Consider the following 15,091-nt stretch of genomic DNA (forward strand, 5'->3'; position numbering starts at 1 on the left):
CATGGACTCCGAAAAATACCGTTAACCGGTGAGTAACTACGACTTTATTCGGTCGTCCATGACAGCACCACCTGAGAGAATTACAGAGAGTAATAATTACTTTAGGGAGGGACTACAGCCTGCAGAACCCAGACACCAAAGGAGAGGTCTGAGGAAGCACCCAGGTCTAGTCTATAATGGTTTTAAAAGGTGCTCGGAGAGGACCAGGTAGCTGTCTTACATATTTGGTTGATCGAGACCTCCGATCTCTCTGCCCACGAGGTTGCCATGGCCCTGGTGGAATGCGCCCTCAGCTTGACAGGAGCCGGTTTGCCCTTTGAGGTGTATACTAATGAAATGGCCTCCCTAGTCCATCTCGCTAGCGAGCTTTTTGAAGCCCTAAGGCCCTTTCTGGTGCCCTGATAGGAGATAAACAAGGCATTATCCTTTTTCCAGGGGTCGGTAACCGCCAGGTACTCTAGAAGACATCTCCTAACATCTAGAGTGTGTAGTTTCCTTTCCTTATCGTTCGTGGGATTAGGGAGGAAGGATGGAAGGACTATGGAAACTGGAGGCTACTTTAGGCAGGTATGCTGGATCGGGTGTAAGAATTACCCTGTCGTCCCTGAATTGTATGTAGGGAGTAAGTCTAGATAACGCCTGGATGTCACTTACTCTACAGGCTGATGTCAACGCTACCAGAAGAGCTACTTTAAAGGTACTGTCACACTAAGCGATATCGCTAGCAATATCGCTATAACTTGTGATGTTATAGCGATATTGCTAGCAACATCGCTGTGTCTGATACTTACCTACGACCGCTCCCCCGCTGGTTATCGCTGATCGCGCGAGAACGTCCTGGACCGCTTCTCGTCTTCAGCTTCCTGCGGCGCTTCCTGTGGCGCCGACGAGCGTGGAGCCGGGTGGGAGGACGTCAGGATCGCCTAGTTTGACAGGTAAGTAGTGACCCCCGACTCCTGCGATGTCGCTGGTGAGATCTGCCTCTGTGGCAGCTCACTAGCGACCACTTAGCGATGTACCAGCGATTCTGACCACGTCATATCGCTGGTCGGGATCGCTGGTACATCGCTAAGTGTGACAGTACCTTAAAAGACAGGTTTTTATGGAGGCTGATGAGATAGGTTCAAACGGGGCCTCCGTCATGGCCGTGAGGACTAGGTTTAGATCCCACGGCATAAATTTACTTTTTACTGCTGGTCTAGACCTGCCTGTTGCCTTAATAAACCTATTGATCCAATAGTTATTGGCAATGTTGCAGTTAAAAAGTGCCCCTAGAGCCGACACCTGTACTTTAAGGGTGCTGGTGGAGAGTCCCATGTCCAGACCTCTTTGTAAGAATTCTAAGATCTGTGCTATGGGAGTGGACTGCCCAGCTACTACCCCTGATCCCTGAAGGAATCTTTTCCAAATCCTGACGTAGATTTTAGTTGTAACTGCTTTTGAGCAGGGTGTTAATTAGGGCTGGGGAGAAACCTTTCTCCTTTAGTAGTGCCCGTTCAAAATCCATGCCGTCAGATGTAGGCCACCTACCTGAGGATGGTAGACTGGGCCCTGAGATAGGAGGTGTGGGATGTTTGGTAGGACCCAAGGGTCGGACACCGACATGGTCCTGAGACATGAGAACCATGCCCTCCTGGGCCAAAACGGAGCGATCACTATAATCCTTGCTTTGTCCTTCCTGACCTTCCTCATCACCAGGGGTAGTAGAAACAGGGGAGGGAAGGCGTATGCTAGCCCGAAGTCCCATTTGATCAGAAGGGCATCTACTGCCAGAGGGTTCTCTCTGGAATTTAGAGAGCAGAACTGAGGCACTTTCGTGTTCTCTCTGGTGGCCAAGAGGTCCACTTCTGGCTTCCCCCATTTTTTTACGATCAGGTCGAAGATGGAGGTTTTTAAGGACCATTCCCCTTGCTTTAGAATGTTGCGGCTTAAGAAGTGTGCTGCGGTGTTTTCTTTTCCTTTTATGTGCAGAACTGTTAAGGACAGGAGATGTTGCTCTGCCCATTGGAACAGCCGCTCTGCTACCTACATCAGGGGCCTGGCACGAGTCCCACCTTGGTGGTTGATGTAAGCCACGGTGACCTGATTGTCGGAGAATATTCGAACATGGCGACCATGGCAATATTTTTGACTGCCTGCTATACGGCTGTTAGCTCTTTTAGGTTGGAGAACATTTCCAACTGATGGTATTCCCACAGGTTCTGGATTAAGATTTCCCCCATGTGGGCCCCCCAACCCGTAGGGCTTGCGTCTGTGGTGACTACCCGTGTTACGTTATATTCCCAGGGCACCCCTCTGGCTAGATTGTTTTCATCTAGCCACCACTCCAGGGATTTCAAGGTATGTTGGGACAGAGTCAACTGGCCTTCTAGATAACCGCCCTGGATCTTTTGATGGTGTAAAACCTCGCCCTGTAGCACCCTTGTATAGAACTGGGCCCACTGGACCGCGGGGATGAGAAACCCAAGAGGGACATTGCCTTTCTAAAAGACATGGTAGGGCTATTGGAGGCGTTCAAGACCTGCTGAAGTAGGCGAAATAATTTTTCGGGTGGCAGACGACACTCCTGATTCTGCGAATCTAGGGTTAAGCCCAGGAACTGCTGGACTTTCATGGGCTGTAGACGGGACTTCTTAATGTTTAACCTCCCCTAGTCATTGGGGAGGTTTCTTGGTCTCACGGGATACTTCCTGGCGTCCTCCTCCAAACATAAACCCGGTACCTTTTTTTTTATCTTCCCATCTGCCCCGGTCCCTGGATGATCTCCTACGGAAAAATCTCTTCCTAGCAAAGGGACGCCTATAGGAAGGGGTGGGCAGGGAAGGGAATTTCTTTTTATCGTCGCCATCCTTCTCCAGGAGTTCATCTAGGACTGGTCCGAATAGATATTCCCCCTCACACGGGATGGAGCAAAGCCGGGATCTGGCCTGGATATCCCCGGGCCAACATTTCAGCCATATAGCCCGTCGGGCTGCATTTGATAGCCCTGCGGCTTTGGCCGCCATCCTTGTGGAATCTGCCGAAGCGTCGGCTAAAAAGGCTGCCGCATCCTGGATGGTAGGTAGGGTTTTCAAGATAGACTCCCTCGAGGCTCTGTCCTCTAACTGTGTTTCCAGCTGGTCCAGCCAGACCATCATAGATCTGGCTGTGCAGGTAGCTGCTACTGCCGGTCTCAGGGCGCCAGCTGACATTCCCCATGTCCCTTTAAAGTAGGAGTCCGCCTTTTTATCTAGTGGATCCTTTAAAGAGACCATGTCATCAAAGGGGATAGCGGATTTTTTGGACGCTTTAGCCACTGCTGCGTCCAATTTCGGGGCTTTGTCCCATTTGTTCACCACGGGGTCCTCAAAGGGATATCGGCGTTTAAAAGCTGGTGGTAGGGAACCTTTCCTTTCTGGTTTCCTCCATTCTCTATTGATTAAATTTTGGACTTTGTCGTTTAACGGGAACGACTTACGTTTCCTGGGGTCTAAACCCCCAAACATTAGGTCCTGCGCTGACCGTTCTGGTTTTGTGTCTGTTACCCCCATGGTAGCCCTGACTGCCTTGACCAGTTTGTCCACTTGTTCCAGACCCAGGCAGAAACGACTGGACGCAGATGCGAAGGTGGAGGGCTCCGAGGAGTATTCATTTCCTCTAGGGTCAGCTGAAGAGTCTGACCCTGAGAAACTTGCTCTCTTTCTTTTCTTTTCGGATCACGGGGGGGGCGAGCTGGATCCTTCGGCCTGGAGGAACTTCTATGGCCGTATTGTCCAGTTCTTTTTTCTCTTGCTGGGAGCTGGTTTGGGACCTCTCTGAGGTACGTTCCTGCTCTCGGTCCAGCTGGGCCACGGGAGCTTCCGGCTCGTCCATTTCTGCACCTGAGCTGAAGCCGCTCTGCAGCGCTTCTGCACCCTTTTATCGTCCCCCCGGCAATCCGGGCTCACAGGTGTCATGGCCAGGGGCTAATTCTCCCCCCCCTTTCCCCCTCCCGACGTCCATGGATACTCCTCCCTGTGCGTGGCCCCCCCCGCCCCTGCCGCTATGTTGTCGCCCGCGCCGCTGCGCCCGGCGACGCACCGGGGAGAAAAGCCGGCCGGCATCCGACTCCCGGCCCGGCGCTACCGGCCCCGCCCCCGCACCACTTCCGGTCTGAGTGAACGCGCGGGGACGCGCAGGCCACCAGCGCCATGGCGGCGCCCGACCCCGCACAGCGCTCCCCTGCACTCCACTGAGGCACGGCCGCCCGCCCCCGACCGCGACCTGGACCGAAGGGAGACCGCACCTGCAGGACCGGGGTCCGGGGGGGATCCATACTTACCCGCCGGCGCCGGCCCCAGAGACCAACCTGCTCCGCACACTGATGTGGAACCCTATCCGGGCCCACCGTGGCGCTTCCAGGGGACTCCGCGCTGCCCGAGGTAGGAGACCCCCCAGCTACCTGAGTCGGACAGCCGGCCTGGGGATTCCTTCGTCCATGATGGTATGATCTGTAGGGAATCCTGTCCTCCAGGAACAGGAAACTAACTGATGTGTGGGAGAGGTGCCGCCCTTATGTATCTGTAGGATTTCCTGTTCCTGGAGGGCGGATTCCCTCTCTCAGGTGGCGCTGTCATGGACGACCGAATAAAAACACATATTTTAGTTGTTTTATTGAGTGAATGATTAATTCAGTAAATGTTGCTCATAAGTGGAGAAAGAAGCAGAAGTCTAACACTGACCATTTAACTTTTAATAAAATTCTATTTTTGAGACATTCTATTGTATTTTTCTATTTGTTGAAAACAATATAGAGAAAAATTGCTTAAACTGAAAGTGCTAAAATTTCAAGATAACTGGAGTTAAGAAAAGTTTTATCTCATATACAATATGGATCTGTGTTTGGACCAGGTGATTGGCAAATGTTACTGTTGAGTTATGGACGTCACTGAGAAGTCTGGTTATAATTTTCATACGTGGATTCCTGTGTGTTCCTGCAAGTCAAAAAACATTTCTTGTAGTATCATTCCAAGTATAAACAGACAAAAAAATTTTTTACTCCAATATATACACATAACAGTGCCATAATAAGATTATCATTAGAGATGAGTGAATTTCCAGTATAACAGCGTTCATTATGCCAAGGTCTCTCCAGACTCCAAAGCATGGGTAACAAAATATATACAGTGCCTTGAAAAAGTATTCATACCCTGTGAACTTTTTCACAATTGTTCTCGTTACACCCCCAAACTTAAATGTATTTTATTGGGATTTTATGTGATATACCAACACAAAGTAGCAAGTAGCAAAGGACAACTGTTAGTTGTATACTCCACAAATGTGGTCTTTATCACATTTGTGGAGTATGCAACTAACAGTTGTTCTATGGACAGATTCTCCCACCTAAGCTGTGATCTCTGCAGCTCTCCCAGAGTGACCATGGGCCTCTTGGCTGCTTGTCTAATTAGTGCTCTCTTTGCTTGGAATGTCAGTTAAGGTGGACCACCATGTCTTGGTAGGTTAGCAGTTGTGCCATATTCCTTATATTTTTGAGTGCTGGATTGAGCAGTACTCCGTGAGACTCTCTTAGGCTAAAGTGATACATGAGAAATATTACCAGAAATAGTCCAGAAATCGGTCAGACGGTAAGACTAACCACTGCTTTCTCCCTTTACTTGCTTTTTTTTTACCCTCCTTACCCTTAACCATGCTCACATTTGCCATCACCGTTTTTGCTCCACTAATCTTCACTCTCCTTCGCTATCCCCAAACCCCTGCACCCTCAATCCAAATAGCTATCTCCCCCTCTCTCTTACCCCCCCACCTTGCTTTATCTGCAGGCATACTTCTTAACCTCAGACCTCTCCTACTAACATACAATACAAGATGATAACTTTCCTTCACCCATCTGCTTTCCCTTTCTCTGCTTCTTCTCACTGCTGGTGACATATCCCCCAATCCTGGCCCCCCTGCCTCATACATCCCACTAATCCTCACCCCTATCTTTCTCACGCTAAGAGAAACTACCGCAATCCCTCACACTTAAAACCCGTGCCACTGACCCCCACCCTCTTACACCCTCTTTCTGGAGCACTTTGGAATGCTCGCTCCATCTGCAACAAGCTCCACATGATCCATGACCTCTTTACCTCCCGCAACCTTTCCTTCCTGGCCCTCACTGAGACCTGGCTGACACCCCCTGACACGGCCTCCCTGGTTGCACTGAGTTATGGCGGCCTCCACTTTACCCACACTCCTCGCCCTGGCAACAGACATGGTGGAGGAGTGGGTTTCCTCCTTTCTAAAAACTGCTCCTGCCACCCTATCCAACCCCCACCCTCCCTTATCCTCCCTTCTTTCGAGGTTCACTCTGTCCGTATCTATTCTCCCTCTAATCTCCAAATGGCTGTCGTATACCGACCACCAGGCTCAGCCACTACCTTCATTGACTAATTTTCCACCTGGCTCCTCCACGTTCTCTCTGCTGACATCCCCACCATCATCATGGGGGACTTCAACATCTCCATTGACACCCACCAGCCAGCAGCCTCCAAACTCCTGTCACACAGATGGACATATATTAGACCTCATCTTCACCCGCCTCTGTTCCCTATCTAATCTCACAACCTCTCCCTTCCCCCTATCTGACCATCTACTCACCTTCTCATCCTTGTACTTCTCACCTGCCCCCCATGTCCAGCCACTAGCACATCCTCTCAGAAACCTCGCACACCTAAACATTCACAGACTCTCAGACTCTCTTCTACCTCTGTCCTCCATATCTTCACTCCACAACACGGACAGTGCCACCGCTTTCTACAACACCACCCTCACATCAGCCATAGACTCAGTCGCCCCTCTCATGCATGGCAAAGTGAAACAAACCAATAGGCAACCCTGGCACAACAACCTCACCAAAAAACTTCGACAATCATCCAGGGTCGCAGAGTGGCGTTGGAAGAAAACACGCCTGCCAAACGACTTCACTGCTTTCAAACAAGCTACACTTGCCTTTAAATCAGCCCTCACCTCTGCTAAACAGACCTATTTCACAAACCTTGTATCTTCACTATCCCACAACCCAAAACAACTGTTCAGCACATTCAACTCTCTACTCCGCCCACCACTGCCACCTCCAACTCCCCTCATCTCTGCTTAGGACTTTGTCACCTACTTCAAAAACAAGATTGATCAAACAAGGCAAACCTTTACAGTTCCACCACCCCAACCGCTCCACATTCCAGACTTCTGCCCTTCCCTAATAACCTCCCTCTCCAACATCACTGAAGGAGAGCTTACTCATCTCCTTTCCAAATCACGCCTCACCACCTGTGCACTTGACCTCATCCCTTCCCACCTGCTCCCCAACCTTACTAACATGATCATTCCAGCCCTAACCCATCTCTTCAACCTATCCCTAACTTCTGGTACCTTCCCCTCTGCCTTCAAACATGCCACCATAACACCCATCCTCAAAAACTCAAACCTTGACCCAACTGCTCTGCCCAGCTATCACCCCATATCACTGCTCCCGATTGCTTCCAAACTCCTTGAACAGCATGTCCACGCTCAACTTTCCTCCCACCTCTCATCTAACTCCCTCCTTGACATCCTGCAATCTGGCTTCCGCCCCACCACTCCACTGAAACTGCCCTGACCAAAATTACTAATGACTTACTCACAGCCAAAGCTAACAGACAGTTCTCCATCCTCCTCCTTCTTGACCTGTCCTCTGCCTTTGACACAGTTGACCACTGCCTACTGCTACAGATTCTTTCTTCCCTTGGCATAAAAGACCTCGCCCTGTCCTGGATTTCCTCATACCTTTCTGACCGCACATTCAGCGTTTCCCACTCTCACACTACCTCCTCATCCCGCCCCCTCTCTGTTGGAGTCCCCCAAGGCTCTGTCCTGGGGCCCCTACTTTTTTCCATCTATACTCTTGGCCTAGGACAACTCATAAAGTCCCATGGCTTCCAGTACCACCTGTATGCAGATGACACTCAGATCTACCTCTCTGGCCCAGATGTCACCTCTCTGCTGTCCAGAATCCCGGAGTGTCTATCAGCCATATCCTCCTTTTTCTCCTCTTGCTTCCTAAAACTCAACGTAGACAAAACTGAACTCATTATCTTTCCTCCATCTCACGTATCTTCCCTGCCTGATCTATCTATTATGGTAAATGGCATCATGCTCTCTCCCGCACCTGAAATCCGCTGCCTTGGAGTAACTCTCGACTCTGCCCTGTCCTTCAAACCGCACGTCCAATCTCTTGCCGCCTCCTGTCGCCTCCAACTCAAAAATATTTCCAGAATCCGTCCCTTCCTCAGTCCTCAATCTACTAAAACTCTTGTACATGCCCTCATCATCTTCCGCCTTGACTACTGCAACACCCTCCTCTGTGGCCTCCCTGCTAATTCTCTTGCATCACTCCAGTCTGTCCTCAATTCTGCTGCCAGACTAATCCACCTCTTTCCTCGCTACTCCCCTGTCTCTCCCCTCTGCAAATCCCTCCATTGGCTCCAAATTCCCCAACGAATCCAATTCAAACTACTAACACTGACCTACAAAGCCATCCACAACCTTTCCCCTCCCTATATCTCTGAACTAATCTGCCAATATCTTCCCTCACGTACTCTTCGATCCTCCCAAGACCTCCTACTCTCCTCCACACTTATTCGTTCCTCACACAACCGCCTCCAAGATTTCTCCCGAATATCCCCTATCCTCTGGAATGCCATGCCTCAACACGTCCGATTATCCACCACCCTCGGATCCTTCAAACGGAACCTGAAAACCCATCTTTTCAGGAAAGCTTACAGACTGCAATAACCATTCTGCTGCCTCACCACCGCCTGAGCTCCCGCCTCATCACCACCAGAGCTGCTGCACCCCCGACCTTCTGTCTCTTCCCCGCTATCCCGTAGAATGTAAGTCCGCAAGGACAGGGTCCTCTCCCCTCTGTACCAGTCTGTCATTGTAAATTTGTTGTGGAAACTTGTTTACCATTAGCGATATCTATAACTTTGTATGAAACCCCCTCTCATGTACAGCACCATGGAATTAATGGCGCAATATAAATAAATAATAATAATAATAAAAAAAAAAGAGTGACAGAAGAAAGCCATTTTTGAAAGAAAGCCATAGGAAGTCCCGTTTGCAGTTTTCAAAAAGTCATGTAGGGGACACAGCTGTCATGTGGAAGAAGGTGCTCTGGTCAGACGAGACCAAAGTAGAACTTTTTGGGCTAAATGCAAAATGTGTGATGGAAAAAATAACACCGTATATCACCCTGAAAACACCATCCCTACCGTCAAACATGGTGGTGGCAGCATCATGCTGTGAAGATGCTTCTCTTCAGCAGGCACGGGGAAGCTGGTCAGAGTTCCCGCTACGATGGATGGTGTTCAATACAGGGCAGCAGATTTACAGCAGTAATTGAAGTGTAAGGTGGTCCTACAAAGTGTTGACGTTTACAAAAATAAAACAGCTCCTGGCACCTGAACAAGACTCTGCGAGGAAGTGAGGGAATGTAAGTAGGATATATATATATTTTTTATGTTTTTTTATGAGGGCCATGCATACAAGGATGGGGATGAAGAGCCATTCATACAAGGATAAGGATGGGGAGCCATGCAGACCAGGATAGGATGAGGAGACATGCAGATCAGGTTGGGAATGAAGAGCCATGCAGACCAGGATAGGGATGAGGAGCCATGCAGATCAGGATGGGGATGAAGAGCCATGCAGACCAGGATGGGGATGAGAGCCATGAATACAAGGATAGAGATGAGGAGTCATGCATACCAGGATAGGGATGAAGAGTCATGAAGACTAGGATAGGGATGACAGGACAATGCATACTTGGCTAAGGCCTGTTTCATACTTCAGTTGTTTGACGTCAGTTGCAAACCATCAAACTGTGAAAAAACGGATCCGTTTCTGCTTTGCAACAAACGGATGCACTGGATCCATTTTTTGGATGGATCCGCTGCAGCCGCTAAGTGCCTGACATTTAAGGGAACAGATGTCTGGAAAAGGAGAGAGGGGGAGGGAGGGAGAGGGAGAGGGAGAGAGGGGGAGGGAGGGAGAGGGAGAGGGAGAGAGAGGGAATCTTCCGGGCATGCGCATTTTAAAACAGCGGTTCCGCCACTGAAAAAAACGTTCCCTTGTCCGTCTACTCCAGACGGTGGACGCTAAAATTCAAACGGATCCGTCAAAAAACGGATGCAATGGACGACCATCAGTCATAATCCGCCGCTAATGCAAGTCTATGGGAAAAAAAACGGATCCGCCAAAAAAAATGGTGGATCCGCTTTTTTCTAAAAGACGGGGGATTTTGACTGACGTCAAACAACTGAAGTGTGAAAGAGGCCTTATACTCTATATAAACTCAATAAGTTTTCCAAGTTTTATTGCGGTAAAATTAGGTGCCTCAGCTTATACTCGAGTATATACGGTATACCTTCTTCACACCTGTGTTAGGCTTCATCTCACTTAGTTCCACCCCCTTGGGCTTCTACTTTGGTTCTTAGTTCTTCCAGCGCTGAGGCCAGTAGCATTCACATGGGGGACAGCAGTAGTCATCAACATCAATTATATATCAAGTCCTCCCACTTGACCATGTGAGACCAATCACTCGTGTCGGCGCTAAAAGAACCCAAAGACTGAAGCAGAGGGCTGCAGAGTTAGGACAGGTGAGTAGAACATGTTTTTTTATTCTCCATCTCTCAATAGAATTTAGCAAAATGCTGGATTCCGTTTTGATGGATTTCGATGAATCAAATCCCCAAAAATTTGGGGGAAATCCGGATCAAGTTTGATTTGTTTTGTAAAGATTTGCTCATCTCCAATTATCATTTATTGTTATTGCCATGGAAGCATGGATCCTCACATAGGCATCACTAGTCAGTCCTCACATGGGAGAGTTGTGTACAGTATTGGTGTAGCAATATGTTATATGTGATGTGGCCTCTAGGGGTCTCGCTACGTTGATGTGTGTACTATGGAGTTTAAGAACTTGTTAGTTAGTTGTTGTTAGCAGACATCTTGTAGTGGAGGAATACTTCACAAATCTCATGTAATAAAAAGCCTGGAGATATCCAAGGAGTTTGACCCATGACAGGAAACAAAAAACAGAACAATTGGGTACCTGTCTATAAGGACATAACTAAACAACAACTACTTGATAGCGTCCAATGAAAATCACAGAGAACACATGCCCATGGTGTGATAATTTGTACAAAGTGACAAACTCATGTTCATGAAATGACAACAGAAGTTTCTTACCGGGAGGTGTCAGCAATGGTTTTTCTATCATCTGCTGGAGATAGAAAAATGAGATGAAGTTCAGTGTCTTCTGTATTTTAATCTCTTATTAACGCAGACAAGTTTCATTTTTCTGCTTTCAGTTTTACCTCCCCGTTTGCTAAGAACCATAACTTATTATTATTGAGAGTTTTTTTTTTACTGGACTAGTTGTAGTTTTAATTGACACCATTCACTTTACCATATAATATTGTGAAAAATAGAAAATAATAATAGTGAAAAAAAACAAAATTCCGCCGTTATTTTTTGAGGTTTAATTTTTATAGCGATCATCAGACCAGGCAACAAGATTCTTCAGGTCAGTACGACTTCAACGATACTAAAGTTAACGATTTTCTAATAATAATATACACCTACTGGCTAAAGAAATTAACAGCAGCGCATGAACGCATGGCAAAGCAGATGGACCAACTGCTAGAAGCAGGCCACCACCCAACTTGGCTATCACAAAGTAGAGCAGTGCTGATCTTGAATGATCCTCGTAAAGGAACAGTTCCATGCAACTACCGCCAAATAACCTGCCTTACAACAACATGGAAACTCCTGTCAGGCATCATAGCCACCAAGCTACGGAACCATATGAACCAGTTCATGAATCCAGCTCAGAAAGGCATTGGGACCGACACCAGTGGTTCTAAGCACCAGCTCCTAGTAGATAGAGCAGTCACTCAAGATCCAGACAGATCAATCTCAGCACAGCCTGGATTGACTACAGGGAAGCCTATGACTCAATAGCACACACATGGATCTGTGAATGCTTGGCTCTCTACAATGTCAACAGGAAATTAAGAACCTTCCTCAGAAACTCAATGGGGCTATGGTGAACAACATTGGAAGTCAACTCAAGACAACTAGCATAGGTGACCATCAAATGCGGCTTATAGCAAGGTGATGCACTTTCCTCATTGCTGTTCTGCATAGGCTTGAACCTCCTCAGTTAGATAATTGCAGAGTCTGGCTATGGATATGTGTAACAACCCTGCTGGCATCACTGCATGGCCTCCCATCCCCCGCACACCAACTTACTTTCTGCTTCAAGCCATGCTGTGAATTCTGTCTATTGCCAGCTCTGTACCTCTGCTCTCCATGTTTCCTGACTGTGTGTATAGGTGGGCGCCTGAACTCTCTGGTTCTTATGCAGTCAGGGTGCACCTGTGTAATCTGTCCCTGACCAATCACCTAGAGCCCTTGACTATTTAGTTTCGCCACACCCACTGACCTTTGCCTGTGCAATGTCTATACTCAGTTAGTATCTTGCTGCTGAGGAAGCCAGGCCCTGTTCTGTGTATCTCCTTCTCTGTAGGAATACTCTTAGCCTTGCTTTGTACCTTGTCTGCCTGCCAGGAGGCTGAATATCCTGGCCCTTGAGTCTTGGTCCCAGTACCCTGTCTGTATTCTGTCCTACCTTAACCTCTTCGCGACCGCCCTGTTAGCGTGGGTGGTCAGGAGCGGGAGCTCCGAGAGTGGACCCTCTGGACCGTGGCACCGAGGGACCCCGGGCGAGCTGCCAGGTGGAACCGACCCCTATACAGGGACCGTTAGGAGCAGGCCCAGGGGTTCGAGTACCACGGTAGCCGGTACCGAGAGGGGCGGCTCAGGATGGACCGGAGTAAGACTGAGACTGGAGTAGGACGGCAGGAACACAAGGCAGGACTGGAGTAGGACGACAGGAACACTGAAGGCAGGACTGGAGTAGGTAACCAGGAACACGGGTGGCAGGACTGAGAAGCTGCTATGAGGAGCAGCCGAGACAGGAACTGCAGGAGCAGAGTGTGCACGATGGAGCGAGGCCAGAGTGTCAGGAAACACAACGATCAGGCGCCTCCCTCAGGGGGAAGCGGCCTGATATGGCCCCGTCTGGTCAGCCATTGGTCCAAAGGTGCTTCCGGGTCAGGGCACAGCCGGAGCATAAGAAGCAGGAAGGAGGCGCGGCCGCGGCCTATGGCGCATGCGCATAGCATGCAGGGGAGGCATCGGTCGCGGGCTTGTCTCAGGTGACCGCCGCGGCCGTCGGGTGGAGAGAGGCTGCGGCCTGGGAGCGGAGGGCGACTGCGGCGTGGGAGCGGAGGCCGGGTGAGTATGGCGGAGCGGTGTAACAGTACCCCCTCCCCTAAGCCGCCCCCCCCGGAGATTAACAAGAAACCTCTTGAGGATACGGGGAGCATTAATATTCTCCCGAGGCTCCCAGGATCTCTCCTCAGGACCAAAGCCCTTCCAATCAACGAGAAAGAAAGTCCTACCTCTAACCCTTTTCACAGCGAGGATGTCCTGCACTTCAAAAACGTTGTCGGCACCCACCGGCTGAGGACCAAGATCAAGCGAGGAATGGAAACGATTCAGCACCACAGGCTTCAGGAGAGAGACGTGAAAGGTGTTCGGGATCCGGAGCGAAGCAGGCAACCTCAATTTGTAGGCAACTTCATTAATACGTCCCAGAATTTCAAACGGACCGATGTAGCGTGGACCCAACTTGTAGGAGGGCAGTTTTAGTCGGACGAATTAGGAGGAGCTGTAAGCTGGAGGAAGACCCGGAAGGTCTGGAGGTGACCGTGGAGCGGCCGCCAGGCGGACAGGAGTCAGACAGCGAGCTTGGCACGGGTGCCCCCAGCGGAGTATCTCCCCAGAAGACCAGTCGAGAACAGGCTGATGAGTTCTTAACCATGGAAGACCGAGTAGAATGGCGTGAGAGAGCTTAGGTAAAACGTAAAAGGCTATCTTCTCTCGATGTAAGGCTCCGATTTGCAATTCCACCTCTTCAGTGACCAAGGTGACGGTCACCTGTAGCGGTTTGCCATCCACGGTGGCAATCTGAATTGGGTTAGATAGAGTGACTACAGGAATTTGGTATTTGTCTACCTCTTCCGGCCGAATGAAGTTACCAGCTGAGCCCGAATCCACGTAGGCCACCTCGGAACCACGCCTCCCTCCTGAAACCAAAAGCACAGAAATCGTAAGGGGTTGAGAGGAATCATCATCATCACCTAGGAAGGCCTCTCTTACCTGACCTAGGTGGAGTCGTTTCCCTGTCTCTTAGGACAGGTGCGGATATAGTGTGACGAATGACCGCAATAGAGGCACAGACCTTGTGCCCGTCTCTCTCTCTGACGTAACTCGGCCAACCTGAGATGATCTATCTGCATGGGCTCACCCGAAGAGAGGGAAGAAGATCCGACTGAACGTGAGCTGGCCGACTGAGTGAAAGGAGAAACTGACCTGGAGGAGCGCCTGTCTCTCACTGACTCCCGAGCGCGCTCCAGGAAGCGCAGGTCAATGCGGTTAGCCAGCGAGATAAGGTCCTCTAAGGTGGACGGGGTATCTCGACCAGCGAGTTCATCCTTTATTTTACTAGAAAGACCGCGCCAGAATGCCCCCACCAAAGCTGCGTTATTCCAGCCGAGCTCAGAGGAAATAGTGCGAAAGCGAATAGCGTACTGTCCGACCGTGAGAGAGCCCTGGTGTAAGTTAAAGAGTGACTCAGTGAGAGAGGCTAACCGGCCCGGCTCATCGAAAACCTTACGAAAAGTATCCAGGAAAACCGGGAGACTCGAAACGACCGGGTCGTCACGTTCCCAGAGCGGGTTTACCCAAGAAAGGGCCTCTCCCTCCAGATGGGACATGATGAAGGCCACTTTGGCCCGGTCCGAGGGATATTGCTGCGGCAGCCATTCAAAGTGGAGACTACACTGATTTAAGAACCCCCTACAGAGCTTGGGATCCCCGGTGAAACGAGGCGGCTTGGCGAGGCGGGGCGTCGGAGGAGCAGCAGACGCAGGGGGAGGAGTCGGCACTGCAGCGGCAGCCTGGA

At 49.8% G+C, this 15,091-nt stretch overlaps 1 protein-coding gene across 1 annotated transcript in view; it reads right to left on the reverse strand.

Annotated features, from left to right (window-relative positions):
• Nucleotides 1–4,861: 4,861 nt before the first annotated feature.
• Nucleotides 4,862–15,091, reverse strand: part of SIGLEC15 (sialic acid binding Ig like lectin 15) — a 56,892-nt gene continuing 46,662 nt past the window's right edge. The window contains exons 4-5 of the mRNA XM_073589821.1: nucleotides 11,248–11,281; nucleotides 4,862–4,952 (exon numbers count right to left, since the gene is read on the reverse strand). Coding sequence (XP_073445922.1) covers nucleotides 4,904–4,952; nucleotides 11,248–11,281 — 83 coding nt within the window. The 3' untranslated portion in view covers nucleotides 4,862–4,903. The remainder of the gene's footprint in view (nucleotides 4,953–11,247; nucleotides 11,282–15,091) is intronic.

The sequence above is a fragment of the Dendrobates tinctorius genome, unplaced genomic scaffold, assembly GCF_039654945.1.
Source record: "Dendrobates tinctorius isolate UK_male_01 unplaced genomic scaffold, ASM3965494v1 ptg000113l, whole genome shotgun sequence".
In the NCBI taxonomy this organism is placed as follows: domain Eukaryota; kingdom Metazoa; phylum Chordata; class Amphibia; order Anura; family Dendrobatidae; genus Dendrobates; species Dendrobates tinctorius.